This window comes from Lineus longissimus, chromosome 10 (assembly GCF_910592395.1).
Source record: "Lineus longissimus chromosome 10, tnLinLong1.2, whole genome shotgun sequence".
NCBI classification, from domain to species: Eukaryota; Metazoa; Nemertea; class Pilidiophora; order Heteronemertea; family Lineidae; genus Lineus; species Lineus longissimus.
In genome coordinates, this window is record NC_088317.1 from 17,740,442 (window position 1) to 17,759,217 (window position 18,776).

At 43.6% G+C, this 18,776-nt stretch overlaps 1 protein-coding gene and 1 long non-coding RNA gene across 4 annotated transcripts; one reads left to right on the plus strand and one right to left on the minus strand.

The window, feature by feature from the left end:
- Nucleotides 1–5,068: 5,068 nt before the first annotated feature.
- On the plus strand, nt 5,069–8,925 carry LOC135494783 (uncharacterized). Its single transcript, XR_010448458.1, has 2 exons — nt 5,069–5,188; nt 6,617–8,925. It is a non-coding gene; the product is annotated as an uncharacterized LOC135494783 (long non-coding RNA).
- A 95-nt stretch (nt 8,926–9,020) lies between these two features.
- On the minus strand, nt 9,021–15,668 carry LOC135494782 (uncharacterized). 3 transcript variants are annotated; one of them, XM_064783060.1, is made up of 11 exons: nt 15,435–15,668; nt 14,755–14,988; nt 14,295–14,519; nt 13,708–13,941; nt 13,103–13,306; nt 12,721–12,873; nt 12,359–12,487; nt 11,471–11,656; nt 10,779–10,982; nt 10,277–10,462; nt 9,021–9,901 (listed from the first exon to the last, which is right to left on the minus strand). In XM_064783060.1, the coding sequence occupies exons 2-11, from the start codon at nt 14,924–14,926 to the stop codon at nt 9,690–9,692; spliced, it is 1,905 nt and encodes a 634-aa protein (XP_064639130.1). In that variant the 5' UTR covers nt 14,927–14,988; nt 15,435–15,668; the 3' UTR covers nt 9,021–9,689. The 3 variants fall into 3 exon arrangements, with proteins under 3 accessions (XP_064639130.1, XP_064639129.1, XP_064639131.1); XM_064783059.1 differs by having other exon boundaries at nt 14,755–14,991; XM_064783061.1 differs by lacking the exon at nt 15,435–15,668 and having other exon boundaries at nt 14,755–15,015.
- Between the last annotated feature and the right edge of the window lie 3,108 nt (nt 15,669–18,776).

Here is an 18,776-nt window from a genome sequence, read left to right on the forward strand (position 1 = left end):
AACTATGAAATATTTTGATATAAATCCTTCATAAGCCTTCAGAGTAATGATATCTATCTCACACCAATAATTCCCTCTTGAAAACAAAAACACGTATATGTCCATGCATCATTTTGAGTTTGTTTGCAGTGATTGAGACACCTTTACAAATAACTCCATTGCTGTTGTACCCTGCAATTCTGCTGTAAAACCGATCAGTAGCCGTCGCGTCACAATCAGATAAACTGCCACATTGAAAGCCGAACAAGAAATACCAACTTTCTTGGTCTGCATGTTTCATTTTAAGGCGGATGACAGAGGCCCACAGGGTGAGATATTACACATATTCTAGAAACGTTGCAATGGTCCACTTGAAATAAAGAGTAACCATGTTTTTTCAGTTTTAAAAACGTGTGAACGTCAACCCATTTCAGCAGAGCATATAATACAACATGAAACTCGATTGCTACAGTATTATGTTCTCCGATCAGGACTCTTGAAAGCTGCCCTGAAATAAAAAGGGAAGAGTTAGATACCAAGACAAAGACAGAACAGTTCCAGTTCATCTTAGCAGTCTCCCTTTTCAATGCATCCATCTCGTTTCTTACTGGACTACACTTGAATAAATATACTCGAGTTGAAGGTCAAACACAGTGTTTTAGTATTACTGGTGTGAAACTTTTTACTGACAGACTTACAGGTTCGCAAATTGTAGCATCACTACTGGACTGATTCAGCAAGTTCCTACAACTTCTTGGACACCAGATATCGCCCATTCTGAAGTTCAACGTGTGCAAGGGGAGGAGGATACGACTGACTCTGGTTTTCGAGGAGAGATATCGCCCAAACAGTGCTGAAAAAGAAATCGAAGACAATTTGAATGCTGCTTCAGTCAACAATGGGCGATTTCTGTTCAGGAGACGTCTTTCAAATCGCCCATTGTTTCATTTCGAGGAAGCTGGACGGACAGTTCCAGCTTCACTTTTTAAGTTTCCTACTTCCAATTCATCTCGCCTTGTCTCGACTACACTTTCATAGTAAGCAGTCTGTATTTAAGGCCACACACAGGTCTTATTGGTAATTGCTGGGGTGAAACTTTTTACTGCTGGACAGACTTACATGTCCACAAAACGCACTGTCACTGCTGGACTGATTTACAAGTCCACAAAACGCAGCATCGGACAAGGACATCATTGCCCCAGCAAGAACCCAATGCAAACCCGCAAAAAGGGTCGTTTATAATGTTTAAGACATGTTTATACAATAACACTACTGAAGCTATTGCCTGCAGTGACCTTGCTAATGATTTTATGTGGGAGGGGCCAGGGACCGTGACTATTGATAAAGTCCTCACGATATTATTTTCGTCAACAATGGGGCACAGACTTTCAGATATTTTCGTGACTGACCTATATTACCAGTACAGTCCAATATATATTTTATTTTTCATGACTGACCTATATTACCAGTACAGTCCAATATTTCATTTTTCATGACTAACCTATATTACCAGTCAGTCCAAAATATACTTTATTTTTAACGACTGACCTATATTACCAGTACAGTCCAATATTTTATTTTTCATGACTAACCTATATTACCAGTCAGTCCAATATTTTTCACGACTGACCTATATTACCAGTACAGTCCAATATTTATTTTTCGTGACTGACCTATGTTACCAGTGCAGTCCAATCAATTCAGTCTGTATATTTCAAGGTCTGGGGTGGGGATGGGGGAAATTCTCCAGTGACAAACTTTTTGATTGTCATTCTGGTAAAGAAAAAACACGTCCAAAAATGAAATTTATTCTCATAATCTATTACAATGGTTGAAAAGATAAATAATTTACTGGTATATTTGGCTAGTCACCGCATATACCGACTTTACCTGTGGATCTAGATATATATCATTATTGAAATCCTCATTGAAATTAAACCAAGACAAAAAAGGGTTCCATGTACCGCGGACGATGCTAACGATAGGATTTAGCTGACAGGATTTGGCCACATGAACCCCTCCGGTCCAAAGACGCGGGGGTCGTCAGATCAATTTGAAACCGCCATGGACATCACTTCTTCCCCCTCACAAGTCGGTCGCGATGACCTCCATGTGCAAACCATTTTGGCTGTGGATGCCCTGGTAACCCATGTCGCCTAACCAGACATAGCGCGCTGCCTGACTAGAAGTTACCGCCTCTGAGACCCAGGGTTGAGACACTGGGGTCTGCCCCTAGCTGACAGGTGGCTGGAGATCCATATCATAGAGCATACCAACCGTACATAACCGGCTGGACTGGTACACCCTATCAGGCTCAGACTCCCCAACGGAGTCTATTGAGCGCAGCCGCAGCGCCAGTTAATATGGATGGATTTACGTCGTCAAATAACTGTCGACCTGATGAGCATTCGTTCACGGTACATGTAGTTTATCGGGGTTGGGGGCGAAGAGACAAGACCAGGGACTCCTATGGGGTCGCGGGCGCAATGCAACCCGAGGAACGAGATGCACCCAAAGTACAGACTCGAAAATAACTGGCTCATCCTTCACCATAGGTATCAAGTACCAACTCAGGCGTCAATAAGGTCTGGCAAAATCTCACAAGGAGCAATGCCAAGCAGTTTTTAAGACCTCATATTAGCGAAATATTGTGGCAATAATGATAATATCAGATCCAATACCAGTCCCTTGACCCAATCCAACCATGATGTGGAAGTTCAGGTGGTCGACGCGGCTTCTTCAGACTGAAAAACATATTGACATGACAACTAACAACTATGGCAGATAGAGCAACGTTCCAGAGGCGCTTCAACTTGGTATGTAAATAGGTAGTAGACGTATACTTGGAGGTTGTTCACACAGAGCAAGGTTTCATATCTGTCCACAGTCTGTAACTTTACCCGATACATTTGTTGTCAATTCAACATTTTTCTAAACAATATAACAATAGACCGTATGCGAAAATGAATTTCGGGCATCTTTTCACAGACAGCGTAAGTTTACCATTCAAATATCATGAACATTGAAAGGCATGGACAAATTGAAGTAAATTGCTTGAATAAGCTTGTATATTTTTACTTTTATGCCATGGTAAACAAACGTTGCCTGTGAAAAGCGTTGAAAAAGGTCGTTTCAAAATGGCCGAAAATTATTTTCGCAGGGTGTCTATACTATCTCAAAAATATCAGGTATTTAAAACTCAGGTTCTCCCCGACCAAATGCGAGGAAGCAGACTTATGAAAAGCCTCTACCGGTGTGACCGGTAAGAGGTTCAAATAAATATGGACCGAGGTAAAACGGTTTCATAAAATGCTATGCGAGTCAAAGGTTGTTTTGAGATGGCCATTCAGATAATCCCCCACCCAAACATAACCAGTGATTTTCAATATACATATGTACATGTACTCCGCCTCTCGATATTTGGTATACAAGGTAGGAGTATCAAAAACCTGATGATAATCCCCAAGTTTAGGCCATATATATCCGTCACCAGATAAACATTCAATATAATGCAGTGATTGATATGGACTCAATGTCCTACATGACCTGGGTACTGATATAGGCCAAGGTCAATTTCAAACAAGCCCTGTGTCCAGGTATAGGAAGTGAAATGCTACCACAACCATGCCGGATTTTCAACCAGAAAAAGTATGTTATTTCAGTGACAGTGTATGATAACAACATGAAAACACACCAGCTACGCCCCTGTCTTTCCCCGGACGGTTTGCGAAAATAAATTTCAGCCATTTTGAAAATCCCTTTTCACATGCAGGGTAAATTACCATGACATAAAAGTCATGTTTTAAATCAAATCATCACCAAAAGCAATCAAAATAACGTGAACATTGGAGACATGGACAATTGCAAGTAAATTGCTTAAATAAGCTTGTCTGTTGTTACTTTTATGCCATGGTAAACATATGTTTCCTGTGAAAAGGGCTTTTCAAAATGGCGGAAATTTATTTCCGCAAACCGTGTAATGTTTCATAATGTGTGGGGCCCAAGGGTGCATTTGGGATGGTAATTTAGATCAAGAAAAGGAACTTACCCTGATGGTTTGATCGTCGAAAATATCCACTGGTACTTGGCAGCGGTGGTTGAGCAGGGTGGACGTACACTTCCAATGCATTGAACCGGCCGCATTTTTTTCGAATAAGGGGTCCAAGGATGATGCAGTGGGAGTCTAGGAAGACGATACAGTTCAACATGTGTGATGTTCTCTGCAAGGAAAGAATATGGCAAGATAAGATTGTATTCGGTATTAAACTCAATTCGCAAAAATTTGGAGGAAATTGGAGAGAAATTAGGCCGAAGTTTGAGACTTACCAATGTTGAACCAGCTCTTCGATCATTTGGAACATGCGCCTCGGATGGAAGCTTCGGCACAAGTGAACGCTACCGAGTGACACAAACAAATATAATACTACTAGACAATAGCATGTACAGCTTCGTCTTATTCTTACTGAGCCCGCATACTTTCAATGCCTTATTGTGCGGTGCGGCATGACTATTACGTATGCTTGTTCAACTCCGCATGTGAGGTAATACGGGATTGACCGAATCGTATACAAAATTATGCCTCAATTTTTCAATTCAAATTGAAATTGCCCCATTCATGACGAAGGTTTGACCTCCCCCCCCCCCCATTTTGGCCAGAACTTGAAATCCTACAGCAATGAGAGTTCAGCAAAATGGCCATTTAAAACCTAGGAGGGTGTTCTCTGGAAAACAAAGAAGACACTCGATCTTATCCTTGAAATTGCCATTGACTTCGTTTTGAAAAAGTTCCACCTGCTTCAAAATATCAAGTTTGAGCCAAAATAGTGGTGCCCATGGTCAAACCTTAAAGCTGACGGGTCAACCATTACGTTGTTATCCCCATGCCGGTTAGGCCAATCGACTCCCAAGAAAGATGGGTGTGGGGGTCGAAGTTATCTCGTTAAGACAGAAGAACAATGGGAATTTAGGCCTATTTTGGCACGAAAAACCAATATATATCTTGCCCTACTTTCCCTAATATCCCTTCGCTGCGTTCACCTGAATAAATGTCTTATCTTCTTGATTTGTTCCGTATTTGCCCGCCCTGTATAGGTTTGCACTTGATGAGTCACCATCGGGCTATCGCATGACCTCGCTATAACCTCGATACCGCCAGCTCCCATTCGCTCTTCAGGCAGCAGCCGCAGCAGTAGACAGGGTGCGACCGTTGGTGAGTTCATTCATTCATTTTACCATATTTAGCATGCGTTCGTTCGCTCTTGGAGTAATTTCTCTGGAAGGGTAGTGTCTAGACCGGGGGTCGGGAAGAAGGTGGTCTCATATTTTGAGGAAATCACGCCTTTATCAGTCGAACAATCCTTTGCACCTGCGCTAGATACCGACGTACTGATCTCAATACTGGCAGGATGTAGGCCATCGACAGAATGTAGACAGGGTGTACCAAGCCCAGACCAAAAACAGGAAGAGATCTGATCATGCCGTCTTCTTGCTTCGATCATGTGGAGATGAGGAAGCGTTGACCAATTAAAGGCCATCTTAGATTATTGAGAAGGTTTTCAAAGCTCAGATAGGTCTTGGTGGAGAATGGTCATTCGCATGCTCCTCCCTCGTGGCCTGCTGCCCGCCATGCCCCGGTCAGACCATTATAACACAGGTCGAGTGAAACGGATGGCTGGCCTACGATGATTTGATGGCCAGTCTAATTTTATTGCCAAACATGGGTGCTGGATCCACCCCTTCGAATTATTTCACCCCGAAAGGGCGGGTCCCAAGCTAAACCGTTGCGTCTACCCTGCGCGGCTACGACGCCATTGGTTTAATCGCCGTTAGCTTGCTCTAACACAAGCAAGGCGCGGCCAGCTCAGCGCCTATATGCCACTGTAATGATGAAATTCATCTGCATCCCCATGATCGATCGATGATGTTGATCCAGACATTCCAGGCACCGGAGTTCTACTGTACGCTAGTATCGCGCCACTCATTATCCCGCTGTTCCAAGCAGACGATTGGCTCTCGCTTGGCGGGAAATGGTACCGTGTACACACTCCCGTGGTATGAGCATAAGTGTGTAAAATTATATTGCATTTCCTCATTATATGGTCTAATTCACCAAGATATATATCTACCGTACTAATTGCATTACAAATACAAATACGACCACTTATATGTAGGCCATGATAAAATCATCGTGTCATTCGAGCCGTAATCGTATCGCACAGGGTGAGCCAAAATATTTCCATGGAATAGTTATTATCGTCCGAATAAGTTTGTGTTGTACCCGGGTGTTGTGCGTGGAACAAAGCCGAGGGCCTCTGTGATTGGGCATTGGTGCTCGGGACTATGTATGACGTCACATTAGTGGCAGCCAATCGGATATCAGCGATGTTGTCTTGCCTGATCTGCTGGAAAAGATACTGGGGTGTGATTTATCATCATTGAGGATAATATCAATTTCATGTTCACTTTATGTTCCAGGGACGCGATCGAAAATTGTATTGGGTCCGCACATTTGGAAAAAGGTAGCAGTGGCGAATTTTGTGTGTATTGGTATATTTTTGATTCAGGCTCATATTTGGGGAACCAAAAAAACACGCTGCAGTACACCATCATTCTTCTAAGAGTCTCTTTATACTTTCAGAAATACAGCTTCTTGAACAAAGTACCGGGTAAATTCAAATCTTTCCAAAATGGCGGCGCGTTGCGGCTGGTTCTGGAGTATCGTCTGGTTCCTGATCCTCCTCATATTCGGCTTCGTGATAGGATTCTTGTGTGCAGTCCTCTACGTCCTGTTAAGTCCATTCGCGGCCTGTTGTACCGGGTGCATGGGATTCATCAACTTACTAGAAAGAGGCGTAAAAGTGCCCCTGACTTGTGCCACGAATATGGTGACTCAAAAGTCTCCATGCAACTGTTAAAAAAGAGTTCTTGGCGTTCAACGACTTCCTCCGAACGTCTACATTGGATATGCATTTACAATTACCAAGTAGACATTTTTACTTTTTTTATAAATGTCAACATACATATATATTATGCGTTTGAAACTGTTTTCCTGTGCGTTTTTGAAATCAAATGGGATTATATTCTTATAAATGAGTGGTGGCTATTATCAAGGAAAAGCCATCTTTTTTTGAGGAGCTTGCGCCTAAAACTTACCAACCTCGTCTTGTCTGCTCTGGGGGACTCTTCAGCTCCGTTATTTGGTATCCCGTGCAAGTACCAAAGAATCACGAGAAGATCATTTCGTGATTCCTTGTGAGAACTGTCGTTATGAGGGAACATACCCGTAAAATAAAGTGAAAAGTCCTTCGCCCATCAAACGCATCATCGTCATTTTCAGATCAGATTCGATTTTCGCGCCTCTGCTCCGTTGTCTGGGGTTTTTTACAGACTGATCCCGCAAAGGGACTGGACTGGACACGAACACGATCTCGTGCTTACTCAGTGACTCCAGTTTGTTTCTAGTGTTCGTCTGAGTGTATATTCGCTACAGAAGATGGAAGGAGATGCGACAATTTGGGACAGGCCAGATTCGTTTTCGATGAGTTTCATTTTTTATTACAGAAAGACTGGACCATATGCGGAGGCCATTAACGTAGTGATTTTAGATAATCTATTCCAGTACTGACTATCTCTGCAGACGTGTAAATAATGCAGCCTGCTGCAAATAGACCTAAACTAACATTCCGGACAAACATTTATGCGATCTCCTTCCCTCTCTTCCAGAACTTGCGAAGTCACGCGCAGACGACAGAAAACGACACGTGATCCAGAATGGCGAATTGTGGTTGGTTGTGGAGTATTATCTGGTTGTTCACCCTGCTCATATTCGGCATCGCGATTGGCCTTCTCTGCGGGATCCTCTACGTCCTGTTCAGTCCCTTCGGCGCATGCTGCACGGGGTGTAACGAATTCTTGAACTTACTCGAAAGAGGCTGGAAACTTCCGTATACTTGTGCTTGCAATATGGTCTCGCAGAAATCCATGTGCTAATGCCGCCAGTCACCCCATTCCGAAAGCAAGAGGACAATACCAAAATACTTCCTTGTGAGTGGTGCTATTTTATGACTGTCTCAGTTGAGCAGGATTAAGCCCTTCTTATTGGCTCATACGGCCGGAAATCACAAAATGCTTCTTTCGGAAACCGTTGAATATCTGACCACTGGTAGGCTTGCCGCGGGTCATCTGACCACTGGTGGGCTTACCGGTCATCACGGTGCGAGAGAATGTGCGTGGATTGGAATTGTTTCTCACCGAATTACACAGATTAGATTCGAATAAGAGCTAGCTGATATCGAACTTAGTTTTGTAGAGCGAAATGTTGAAGGGATTTGTCAATACTTGCTGACTCCTGCGAATGGAATATTTTTGTATCACAGTGAATTGGAGGAGATACTTTGGAGATACTTCTCGACTGCTCGAGGGCTTCTACAGTAGAGCAATCTACCGGTAATGGAGTGCGGAAAATGGTATTTTTGTTATTTACACGTGTTTCATACTTTTGCTAAAACATACCTAAATCTGGAAATATTTGATGACTGGCTGTTGTCCATTTCCCGAGAAAATGGTAATCAAAAAGCCTACAATGGATTGGAAAAATTATCTGTTTTTACTTGAAGGGCTCGGTCTTGATCAAATGCTTTTTCAGATTTTGGTAAGATTACTATTTTAAGATACTTTGAAGTTTCAGGAATGTTAGTAACATTTTGTTAAAACGTTGCATTTTCTGTGAGAAATCACCAAAACTCCAAGTGCCATCTTCTCTTCCATTCATAAAGTACTATTGATAGATTTTGGTAAACTATTTTAACGCATTCAGGGTACGATTTAGAACGTCATTCATACAATCATGTATTTTGTCTTATTGTGTGGGCATGCGAGTGCTCTTACTATGAAAGCTTAAGATAATAAATGTGCTGCTCGGCTAAAGCAAAATGTTCCTTTCACGAGGTTTCCTCTTACCACTGCCTCTTATTATTTAGGTACAGATTATTCAATGGAGTGAATTCGAAGTATTTTACCACTGCCAAATTCCCACAGACTTGGTTAAAAATGTCTTTGAAGTAATTGACTAATCGAATTGGACGTTGCATCATCTTTTGCGGACATGCTGTCTTCAAAGGGTTTGGAAGGCAATTCGTAAATATGTTTTACTTTATCAAGGAGCTGAAGAGTTACCAAGACCATGCTCCAACTTCGACCACCACCCACAAGGTGCTGAAGAGTTGCCGGGACCAACTTCCGAATTGACCGCCGTCTGCAAGGTGCTGAAGAGTTACTGGGACCACGCTCCGCCTTGACCGCCGTCCACAAGGTGCTGAAGAGTTACCGGGACCACGTTCCGCCTTGACCGCCGTCCACAAGGTGCTGAAGAGTTACCAGGACCACGTTCCGCCTTGACCGCCGTCCGCAAGGTGCTGAAGAGTTACCGGACCATGTTCCGCCTTGACCGCCGTCCGCAAGGTGCTGAAGAGTTACCGGGACCACGTTCCGCCTTGATCACCATCCGCACGGTGCGGAAGGGTTGCTCTATCCATGTGCCACCTTGACCACCATCGGCAAAAGGTGCTGGAGAGCGGCCGGGACCATGTTCCGACTCGACCATCGTCCGCAAAGTGCTGAAGAGTTCCCCTGACCATGTTATACCTTGACCACCATCCGCAAGGTGCTAAAGAGTCGCAGGGACTATGTACCAACTTCTTTATGAAGATACACTAGTGCTGCTTCTTATGACAGAACCTCGACTTCAGGTTGAATCGCAGCAACCTAAATCCTTGCAACATGGAGTTGAGGTCCATCAAGACCATGATTATCACGAGGATAATCATGATTATCATTGCAAGTGTTCCAACAGCTTCCGCGGATGGAGACTCTTTGGGCGGCGGTACATAAAATTTCCCCTTCAACTTCAATTTCTTCGGTTTTTCTGAAACGGGAGGTGATTCGAACTCGAGAATCAACCATGCTGATCTAGTCCTGAGCAGACACCATGCAATGTTTCAGGATGGTTAATAAAAATTCTTTTCCTTGAGGGAAATCTGAACAGCCAACTTGAAACCCCTCGTTCAGCTTGTTCTAAGTTATGAGCAATTAACACCGCTCACACTTGAGGCAAACAAATCCTTCTTCAGGATTTGAAGCTTTGCCAATGCACGCTGCCGAAATATTGGCCCTGAGTTTGCAATCAGCGGACGTCCGAAAGATGCTGCACTGGAAACGCATTTCGAACCTTGTTTATACTGCATGTACTTGTGTAGCAAGCTGCCTCTCTTGACAGACACCGTTTAAGACCACAACTTACCCCGACAAGGGGACGGCGTCGGTCGCCACTGCGCCCCATCAACACACTCTGTCTGCATCTCTGCATCCCCTGCTGGGAACTCGAACTCCTCACTGACGCAGGAATACAATATCACTGTCTTGTAGGCTGTCCCATAGGAGCTCATGTTTGTGTTCATTGGTTGTGGCGGGTCTGGACATACCAGTGCTATGATACGATAGAGTGGTAGTGGTAAGAGGCTGATGAACATTCAGCCGATTGCGAAACTCGAATTTCTCGAAATTCTTACTGGCTATAGAGTTCATGGTGGTGTTTGTTGGCTGGAGTGAGTCCCTCTTTCCTTCGTGTAGCCTTCCATTCGACGATTCTGCGAACTGTTATGGGGGAAATGAAGCACTCGCAGATGAACCAACCAACATGATAATAATACCTCTTCCGATCTGAAAGTCGACGCAGTTCTCTCTGCAGACATACATTTACATTTGCTGATCATTGTATCTGGGAACATGTAGAAAATACTCACGGATGCAGTCATCCAGCTTGCTAATATTCCATCTTCCAATCTGCCAGTTGACGAAGTTCTCTCTGCAGGATATCCATTTACTGACTGCCCTGTCCGGGAACATGAAACCCTGGTTGCAGGTCCATATCACGGTCTCCTTGTAGCGATTTTTGGCAGAGTTTAGAGTTGCGTTACCAACTCTTGGGAAGAGTTCGCATTCAACAGCTAAAATCAAAAATGATTCTACACTAGTAATCCCTAGTTACTGCATCCTGACTGTCGTGGTTTTTAATTTGTTCCCTTTAAAAGTACAATTCCGGTGAGATGAATCAACCTCGATGGTCAAGATATACCGTAGTTAATCTACTCACTAATGCTAACCACGAGGAGTCATCCGATAGTCTTAACTGACATTTCTCCCTCTATGCATACGAGTTGAGTAGGGTAACTCTAAGACCAAATGGTTGAGTATGGAATGGAACGAGGCACAGGATTATTCTTAACCTGCTCTGACTGGTGAAGCTAAAGGATAGACTTATTCTGTAGCGGATATGCGTTGGTCAAATATTGGACTCGTACTCTTCACGATTCTGGTCACCACGTACGTAAAAGCCACAGCGCGACTCCAGATTATCTCTACTTTATCCACGGACTAGATCGAAAGGACAGCTTCTTCAACCAGTAATGATCAGAGATTATTATAGACTACTCACGTTCACAATCATCGGGTACATCGATCCATTCCATATCCGGGCTGCACCAGCTCACCTTGGAACTTGTATTATCATAGGCATAGTGATAGCCATGTTCACATTGATATCCGACCCATGCCGGATAGACGTATGCACTAGAATTCGTTACAGCGTGCTTGACTTCTGGCAGACTAGGGCAACGTTTAGCTGAGAGAAAGAAAACGTATCGTATAATGTATGATTAGAGGGATATTGCCAAAAATCCTAAGCAAAAGAACTCCTAGGTCTGTCCTGGATATTCAAGGGAGAAAATATTCGTGGCTGCAATGTATTGGGACAGCCTAATGTTTTAAGGTTAAGGAATTATTGGTGAATAGATGGTGCATGAAGGAAGTTTGGCAGGAGACTCAGCTGCCAAATTGAATAAGACAACTTTTATGTGGATGGTAGTTCAAAGTTTGACCTTAAGCAACTTTAACGTAGATGACAGTCGAAACTTTCAGTCTTGAACAACGTGCTCGACTGTTGTCAACCTTAACAGTGATGGCAGTTCAAACGCTCAGCTTTGCGATCTTCACGTTTGACTATTGTCAACGTTTGCGTGGACGGAAGTTCAAAGTTTCAGTCTTGAACAATGTGTTCGACTAAAACCATATTGGCGATCGAAGTCTGCCAAGGTCGCTCCATCCTTACGATCTCAATTGAATTGAAACTTTGATGAGAAAGGTTCCGAGTTCACTTCTGTGACTTGCAGGAACTAAAGTAGCTAGTAAGTAGTTTGGCATTAGAGCTATAATGTATATAAATGCATGGTGACGTGACGACGGCCAACACGACGTCATGTAAACGTTGTTCCCAACCAAGTGTATGAATCTATAGTAAAACCATCAGCATCAACAACAGGCGTACCTTCACAAGGAGCGAGAGACCCCTTGCTCCATTTACCAGGATATTCACAGGTATATCTCATTGAAGGCTTCTTCGTTATATTTGGCCTCACCGCCTGCCAGGCCTTGGTCAAAGTTGTTTCATTCGATGCTGAAAGACAAAACACTTGACGTCATGTTGGTACTTTGTGTCAGGATCCTGGAAATCGTTCCAGACGGCGGTGTCAGAACATTACCTTCCCCTGGCCCTACTGTAGAGGAGAATGGATCTGGTGACTTAAGTGTTTTCATTCAAACACTCTTCAAATTTGTAAACTGTGCTTCCCTGCTCTTCTTGCTCAAAGGCTGTGGAGATAGCAATACCAATTGTGTCGATTTACTTACGTGGTTTCTTTGCCTTCCATTTCTTGTAACGCAGCCTGTAGTTGGGCATCTCGTAACCTAGCGCACACTTGAAGTTAATGGTGAGTTCGATGTAAGGCTTGGCTGGATGAGGCTCAACGAACTGAGCTGTCGGCAGGGCTGGGCAGCGCTTGGCTGTTGGGAAACGATGACAGTGATATTGATGTTAGTCTTATTGGCGGATAAGTCGCAACAATTTGAGCTCTTTACATGGCCAGACAGCACTCGGCTGCCTGGAAAACAATGAAAATGATACTGATGTAAGGCGTTGGCTGTTTTCATGGCTGAACAGCGCCTGGCTGGAGGGAAAATGATTATGATATGAATCTTTAGCGAATTGAGTGGGGCTTTAAGACAAACCTACCCACATGCTGACACACAAAGCTTTTTTTCTCCGTGCAAGGTTTAGTGTTCCATTTCCATTTCATCAGGAGGAATCCCTTGATGAAGATGTCCTTGACGAGACTGATGCAGGCCTCCTCGCCGTGAGCTGTCTCAGTGAGCAACTCATTCGGCAGCCAGTTACCATACTTAATCTCTTCCCCAGCGTATGTGAAGTCCACTCGGACTAAGTAATGAAAAAGTTGCAATTAGTTATTGAAAAATGTCTCCTTCCTTCCGAGGTCAGTTTTTCAGACGACAGTCTGGGCCAAGAAAGGCTGAACTTATCAGCAGCGCATCTCACGCCTAAATAAGAAGATTTAGTTTTGGCTGGTTTGACAATATTTTGAGTAAAATTATGTGTTAGAATATCTTCCCGTCCAAGGTGTTGTTCTTGTTAATGACGTAGAAGTTGTACTAGCAAGCTGACATTTTAGGTAACAAAGTTGACGTTCGTTAATGCCTTTTCCGTGATTCGTCGGGGACAAGTTGAATAAAAATGGCGGGGTGGAACTTCGACTTTATTCAGAATCATGTCAAAGAAAACATAATATATACTTCAGGATGACGACTAACTCATGCACTCACCTCCGAATACCTCAGCTTCACATATTGTAAGTGTACCTCTTCCCTTCAAGATGACATAGACGTAGCTACCATCTTTCGGAGTGATGCACTTCAATGATGTCTTGCCCCTTGGCAGGGGATCAAGCTGGGTCATACACAGTCCCTCCGATACTAGCTTCGCCAGGTTTGGCAGAGCCCCGGATGTCGGTGGTTTGGTGTTTGACACGACAACATCAAAATTAGACAGACGCTCAGCTGAAAGAAGGAAGACATGTGATATTTTTAAAAGAACAGCTATATAAGAACGCTTTGATGGTGCAAGAAATCGATTCGAAACTGGAGAACCCACGATGAACATAACATATGATGGTAAGTCCTATTGACCCGCATCAACGAGCGAACTGGGTTTCAAAGGCTTCTTTGAATGAAGCCGGACCATCATTGGATGTTGAGAGGTATTTTCATGAATGTTGCCTCACAAGAACCAATCAAATCCAGCAAACAAGAAAGAATCGGGTCAGATCATACCGAACCAAATGGAAACGGGATGCAACCCTGTCGCCCGGGGAAGTGGCAGACTCGAAAGCTTGGAAGAACTTGGCACCTACCGCAGCAGTCACCACGATTCTGCAAGTTGATCCCCGTCACCGAGTAGGCATTTGCAAGGTCAACAGCCCACCAAGCATTCGCCTCGAGCATGGTGTGTGTGCAAGAATTGTACTCAAACGTATCCTCGAAGTTCCCGTCAACTGCGTTCACTGCAAGGCCGATTTTCGGAGAGGTGCTGGATTGCCAGGCTGGTTTCTTCAAGGCGCGATTGACATCATGATATGCTCGGAATAAAATTAGAATAATGGAAATTTAACGGACAATTTGGGAGAGGGATTTAGGTGGCCAGGAGGATAACACTTCTGCTCACCACCATTCTGCGCCACTTGTAGCGTATTACTAAAGTAGATCTCCATAGATAACGCGCGAAAAGAATAGACCATCTATTAATCGAACAATTTGGTTTTAGAGAGATAAGATGAAAACGTGTTTTCCTAGTGAAGCAAAAATTCAGCTTACCAGCTTTCTTCCCCAGCGTCCAATGGTCCAAATAATCATAGCTGAGTGCTTTATCTATAAAGTCTTGTTCGTCTTGATTCTGTATTGAGAGGAGATCAGAGTTGTCCTTGCTCTTGCAGGCGTCTATAGCCTCTGCCTGGCTGACTTTGTCGATGAAGAACATATAGCACATCCCAGTCTGGTTGCTGTAGGCCCAGTCCTTGGACCGACATGGGGTCGGCGAACGGGTGTAGCCTTCTGAAATTGATATAAGTCTAGCCTCTGCCTCTGCAAGGAATACTCGTGAATGAAACGTTTGACAGATTCGCTACTTTAAGCCTATAGGCCTACTACATTTCCCGAAAAAATGGGACTGTACACCTAACAAGTCTAAAATGGGTGGGAATGTCAGTGGCTCGTCCTTGCTCGACTTTGTTCGATTCTGGCAGATTAAGTAGTTTTAGATACTTTGGACTTTGACGTTTCTTGTAATTATGAAATATAACACTTTGTTCAAATAGTCCATTTTCTGCGTGATCACCAAATACAAGAGTGCTATTTTTTCGTAAACTTAAGTAAAGCTAGAAACAACTCACTGCCGTTAGGTTTAATGATTGATCACTGTTAGGTTTTGTATTATTGAGACATTTCTTTCTGTTAGGAATATGAAATGAATGTGTAATGAGCATTTCATATCTCACCATTGACTGCCGCCCTGTGGGTAAAGATCCGGGGTGCGGTTGTAGTCGTGGCAACCGTGGTAGTAGTTGTTGTTGTTGTCGTTGGTGCGGTCCTCGTCCTTGTAGTTACTGCAGAGCATAGAAAGAGAAGAAGGACCTTAATCAACACCTTTTAATAAAATCACTTGAAGAAAGAAGACAAAAATCTGTTGAAATAGTGCGTTTTCTGCGTGATCATCAAATATCAGAGTGCTATTTTTTCGTAAAATTAAGTAAAGCTAGAAACAACTCACTGCCGTTAGGTTTAATGACTACTCACTGTTAGGTCGTCGTTGTAGTTGCTGTAGAGGATAAAATGGGGGGAGGGGGAGGGGGAGGGAGAGGGAGAGGGGAGAGTGAGGGTGAGGGTGAGGGGGAGGACGAGGAAGAGGAAGGTGTCAATAGACTTATTCTACTGTCGACTGGGCAGACTTGTGCCAGTGACTTCATTTCTTCAGCAGTCAGACAGGCGTTATATATTCGTACGTGCGACATCCGTCCATCAAAAAATATCTTATCACCGGCCGTTAATCGGGCACCAATTAGTAGATCACCCGATGTTAATTTATCAATGTCCAACTTCTGTGCCGTGGGAATGACTTTGGGTTTATTGTTTGACACCAAAGTGACAAAGCCCGTACGATAATCATACGACACGCCAACAAAAAACCAGCTGTCATGTCTGACGTATAAGTGTAACTTCTGGTTCTTTGTTCCAACTAGCCACACATGCAGCGCAATACCGCTGGCAAGCATGTTTTCGATGATCGGCATGCTACCGCCAGCACTACCAAGTGATGATGGGTTAACCATCGCAACAACCGAGAAGCTCCCTCGCAGATGAAGAAGACTGGAATTGGCCCTCAGATAGGAGCTAGAGGCTCTCTCGAACATGTAGCCTGATTCCGGGCCACACGGACCGTCGGCAAGGGTGACCTTCCCAAAAGCCGTGGTCCTTAAGGCTTCCTTGTGGTCATTGTAACCAAATGTGCAATTCAGTGGCCAGAATGCAATTGGGTCTGGTATTTGTGCTGAGAAAAAAGTTACGAAGAGTAGACAATCTTCGATTGCCACGGCATCCAAAGGCCAGTGTGCTCTGGAGATGAGCGAGTGGCCAAATAATCAGTGAAGGGTTGATTGCAGCTGCAGGAGACCGCAGCTGAAAACACGACAGTCACCATGCATATGGCTGCAATTCATATGATATAGATCACACTACCTTCAGCGGTTTTTTCACACTTGCACAGCGGATTTGTGGAATTATACTTAAGTGGGTAACTTCTTAGGAACGGCATTTAAAGAGTTAGTTACGTATACTCGAATAAAGATGTTGCATAGAACAGATGGTCCATCCTGAACCTCATGGTCTACACCCCCTTGAAATGTACGGTTAGTGAATGAATAACAATCTAGAGTTAGCTTTAGGTGTGAGGAGGACAACAACTAACCGTCACCAGCTCTGTTGCAGGTTTTAATGTTGTTAACTGGTCGAGGACCAGGAGAATAGTTAATGAAGTAGTTACATGGCGAACCGTTGTCGTCAATGCTCGTGTTTATGGAAAGGTTTGTGTATGAATACTGAATTATAGCTAGCGTGAAGAGAAAAGGTAATAATCATCTGACAGTGACACACCATACTTCAAGTTTTAAATGATGTCATCAATGGCCCTGGAGAATAGGTAATCAAGTGACAACATGGTGAGAGGGTGCTTCATTTTGTCAATATAAGCGGTTATGACATACATGACATATTCCCTCATGATATATGCAGAAGAACGACATGGTTTAAACATTCCAGTAGGGCCGTTTACACGGGACGAAACCAATCTAGATCAATCCGGATCGGTCTAGATTGGTCTGCCCATTCTCCGAAGCAGCGATAACATGGCCAGCCTCACCACACTTCTATCGGTGTATTCCTGTTTCGCCTATTCCTGTTCCGCCTATTCCTGTTTCGCCTATTCCTGTTTCGCCTAATTCCTGTTTCGCCTATTCAAATGTATTGCTAACCTCCCCACAGACGTAGAAATATGAACCGTCCCTTACTGACCGACCAAACCCGAGGAGAGCCACATATGTACGCATTGAAACAATACGTCAATGGAGAGAGGGACATAATGAGTTACGTTGATGCCATCAGTTACCTTGTCTGACATAATATCATGATATGTATTTTCCACCTTGTTTGACTTTATATGTGCTGTACCTACATGTATATTATGACATGTGTTTTACAGCTGATTTTGATCAAATAATTATGAGAATGTACAATATTATGTATTTTTATCAAAAACTCATGAATTCAGTTTTCATAAAATAAACGACTGCTTTACTCTACTTAATCTATTAGTTTTTACTGTGTGTCAGTATGGTCCTATGGTCCTATGGTCAAATAAGTCCCGGACTGTCCCCGCTTTCAAGGTGACTCTTTCAAAACGGTCATGGCATAACAAAGTTGATGGCATTTGATTAGTCAAATTGTCATCACATCGTTAACATCATCCAATTGTCCCCTCACATTTTCCCCATAAAATGGACATGCATCCCTAAGGTTCCCCGTGGGAGAGTCGATTTATTGTAGGGGTACTGGAAAGTAGGCGAAACAGGAATAGGCGAAACAGGAATAGGCGAAACAGGAATTTTGTAGGCGAAACAGGAATAGGCGAAACAGGAATAGGCGAAACAGGCATAAACCCATCACTGCGCCGGAGTATGTGGTCTGCCGTGTAAACGCGCACGAATGTGATCTGGTCTGGTTGTCATTACGAGTCTTACGTCGTCATGACATCGTGAACGATGTGATCTGATGTGCTCTTGTGTGGTGTGGTTTGGTCAGGTCCCGTGTAAACGGCCCTAGTGGGAAGCATCTAGCCAAGTAGTATGAAAACAACCTACCTCTTGGTGAGCAACTGATCCTGAGTGACCTCATCTCCGCCGCGGTGAGGGCCGAATCAAAAAATCTCAGAGTCGACATAGCTCCATCAAAATAAGTATATGCCTTATAGGTTTTTTTTGTTGTTTTTTTTATAACCATCTCCGCACCAATCAGCAAATCCCCCGGAGTGTAAGATATTAGGTTTTTGGCAGTCTTCATCTGTTTCATGTCGTTATCCTTAACGACGACCACAACTCCTGCTTTAGCATTGTAAGATACTCCAAGGAATGACCATGTGTTGGTTACGACTTTGGTATATGTGGTAATTGCTTTAAATGTGTTCGTATTTCTTATCGTGAAATATACCGAAGATCCTGGATACAACCAAAGTTTTGTGGCTCGGCTATCTCCCGGTACATCAAATCGAACAATGGGTACCCAGCCAACAT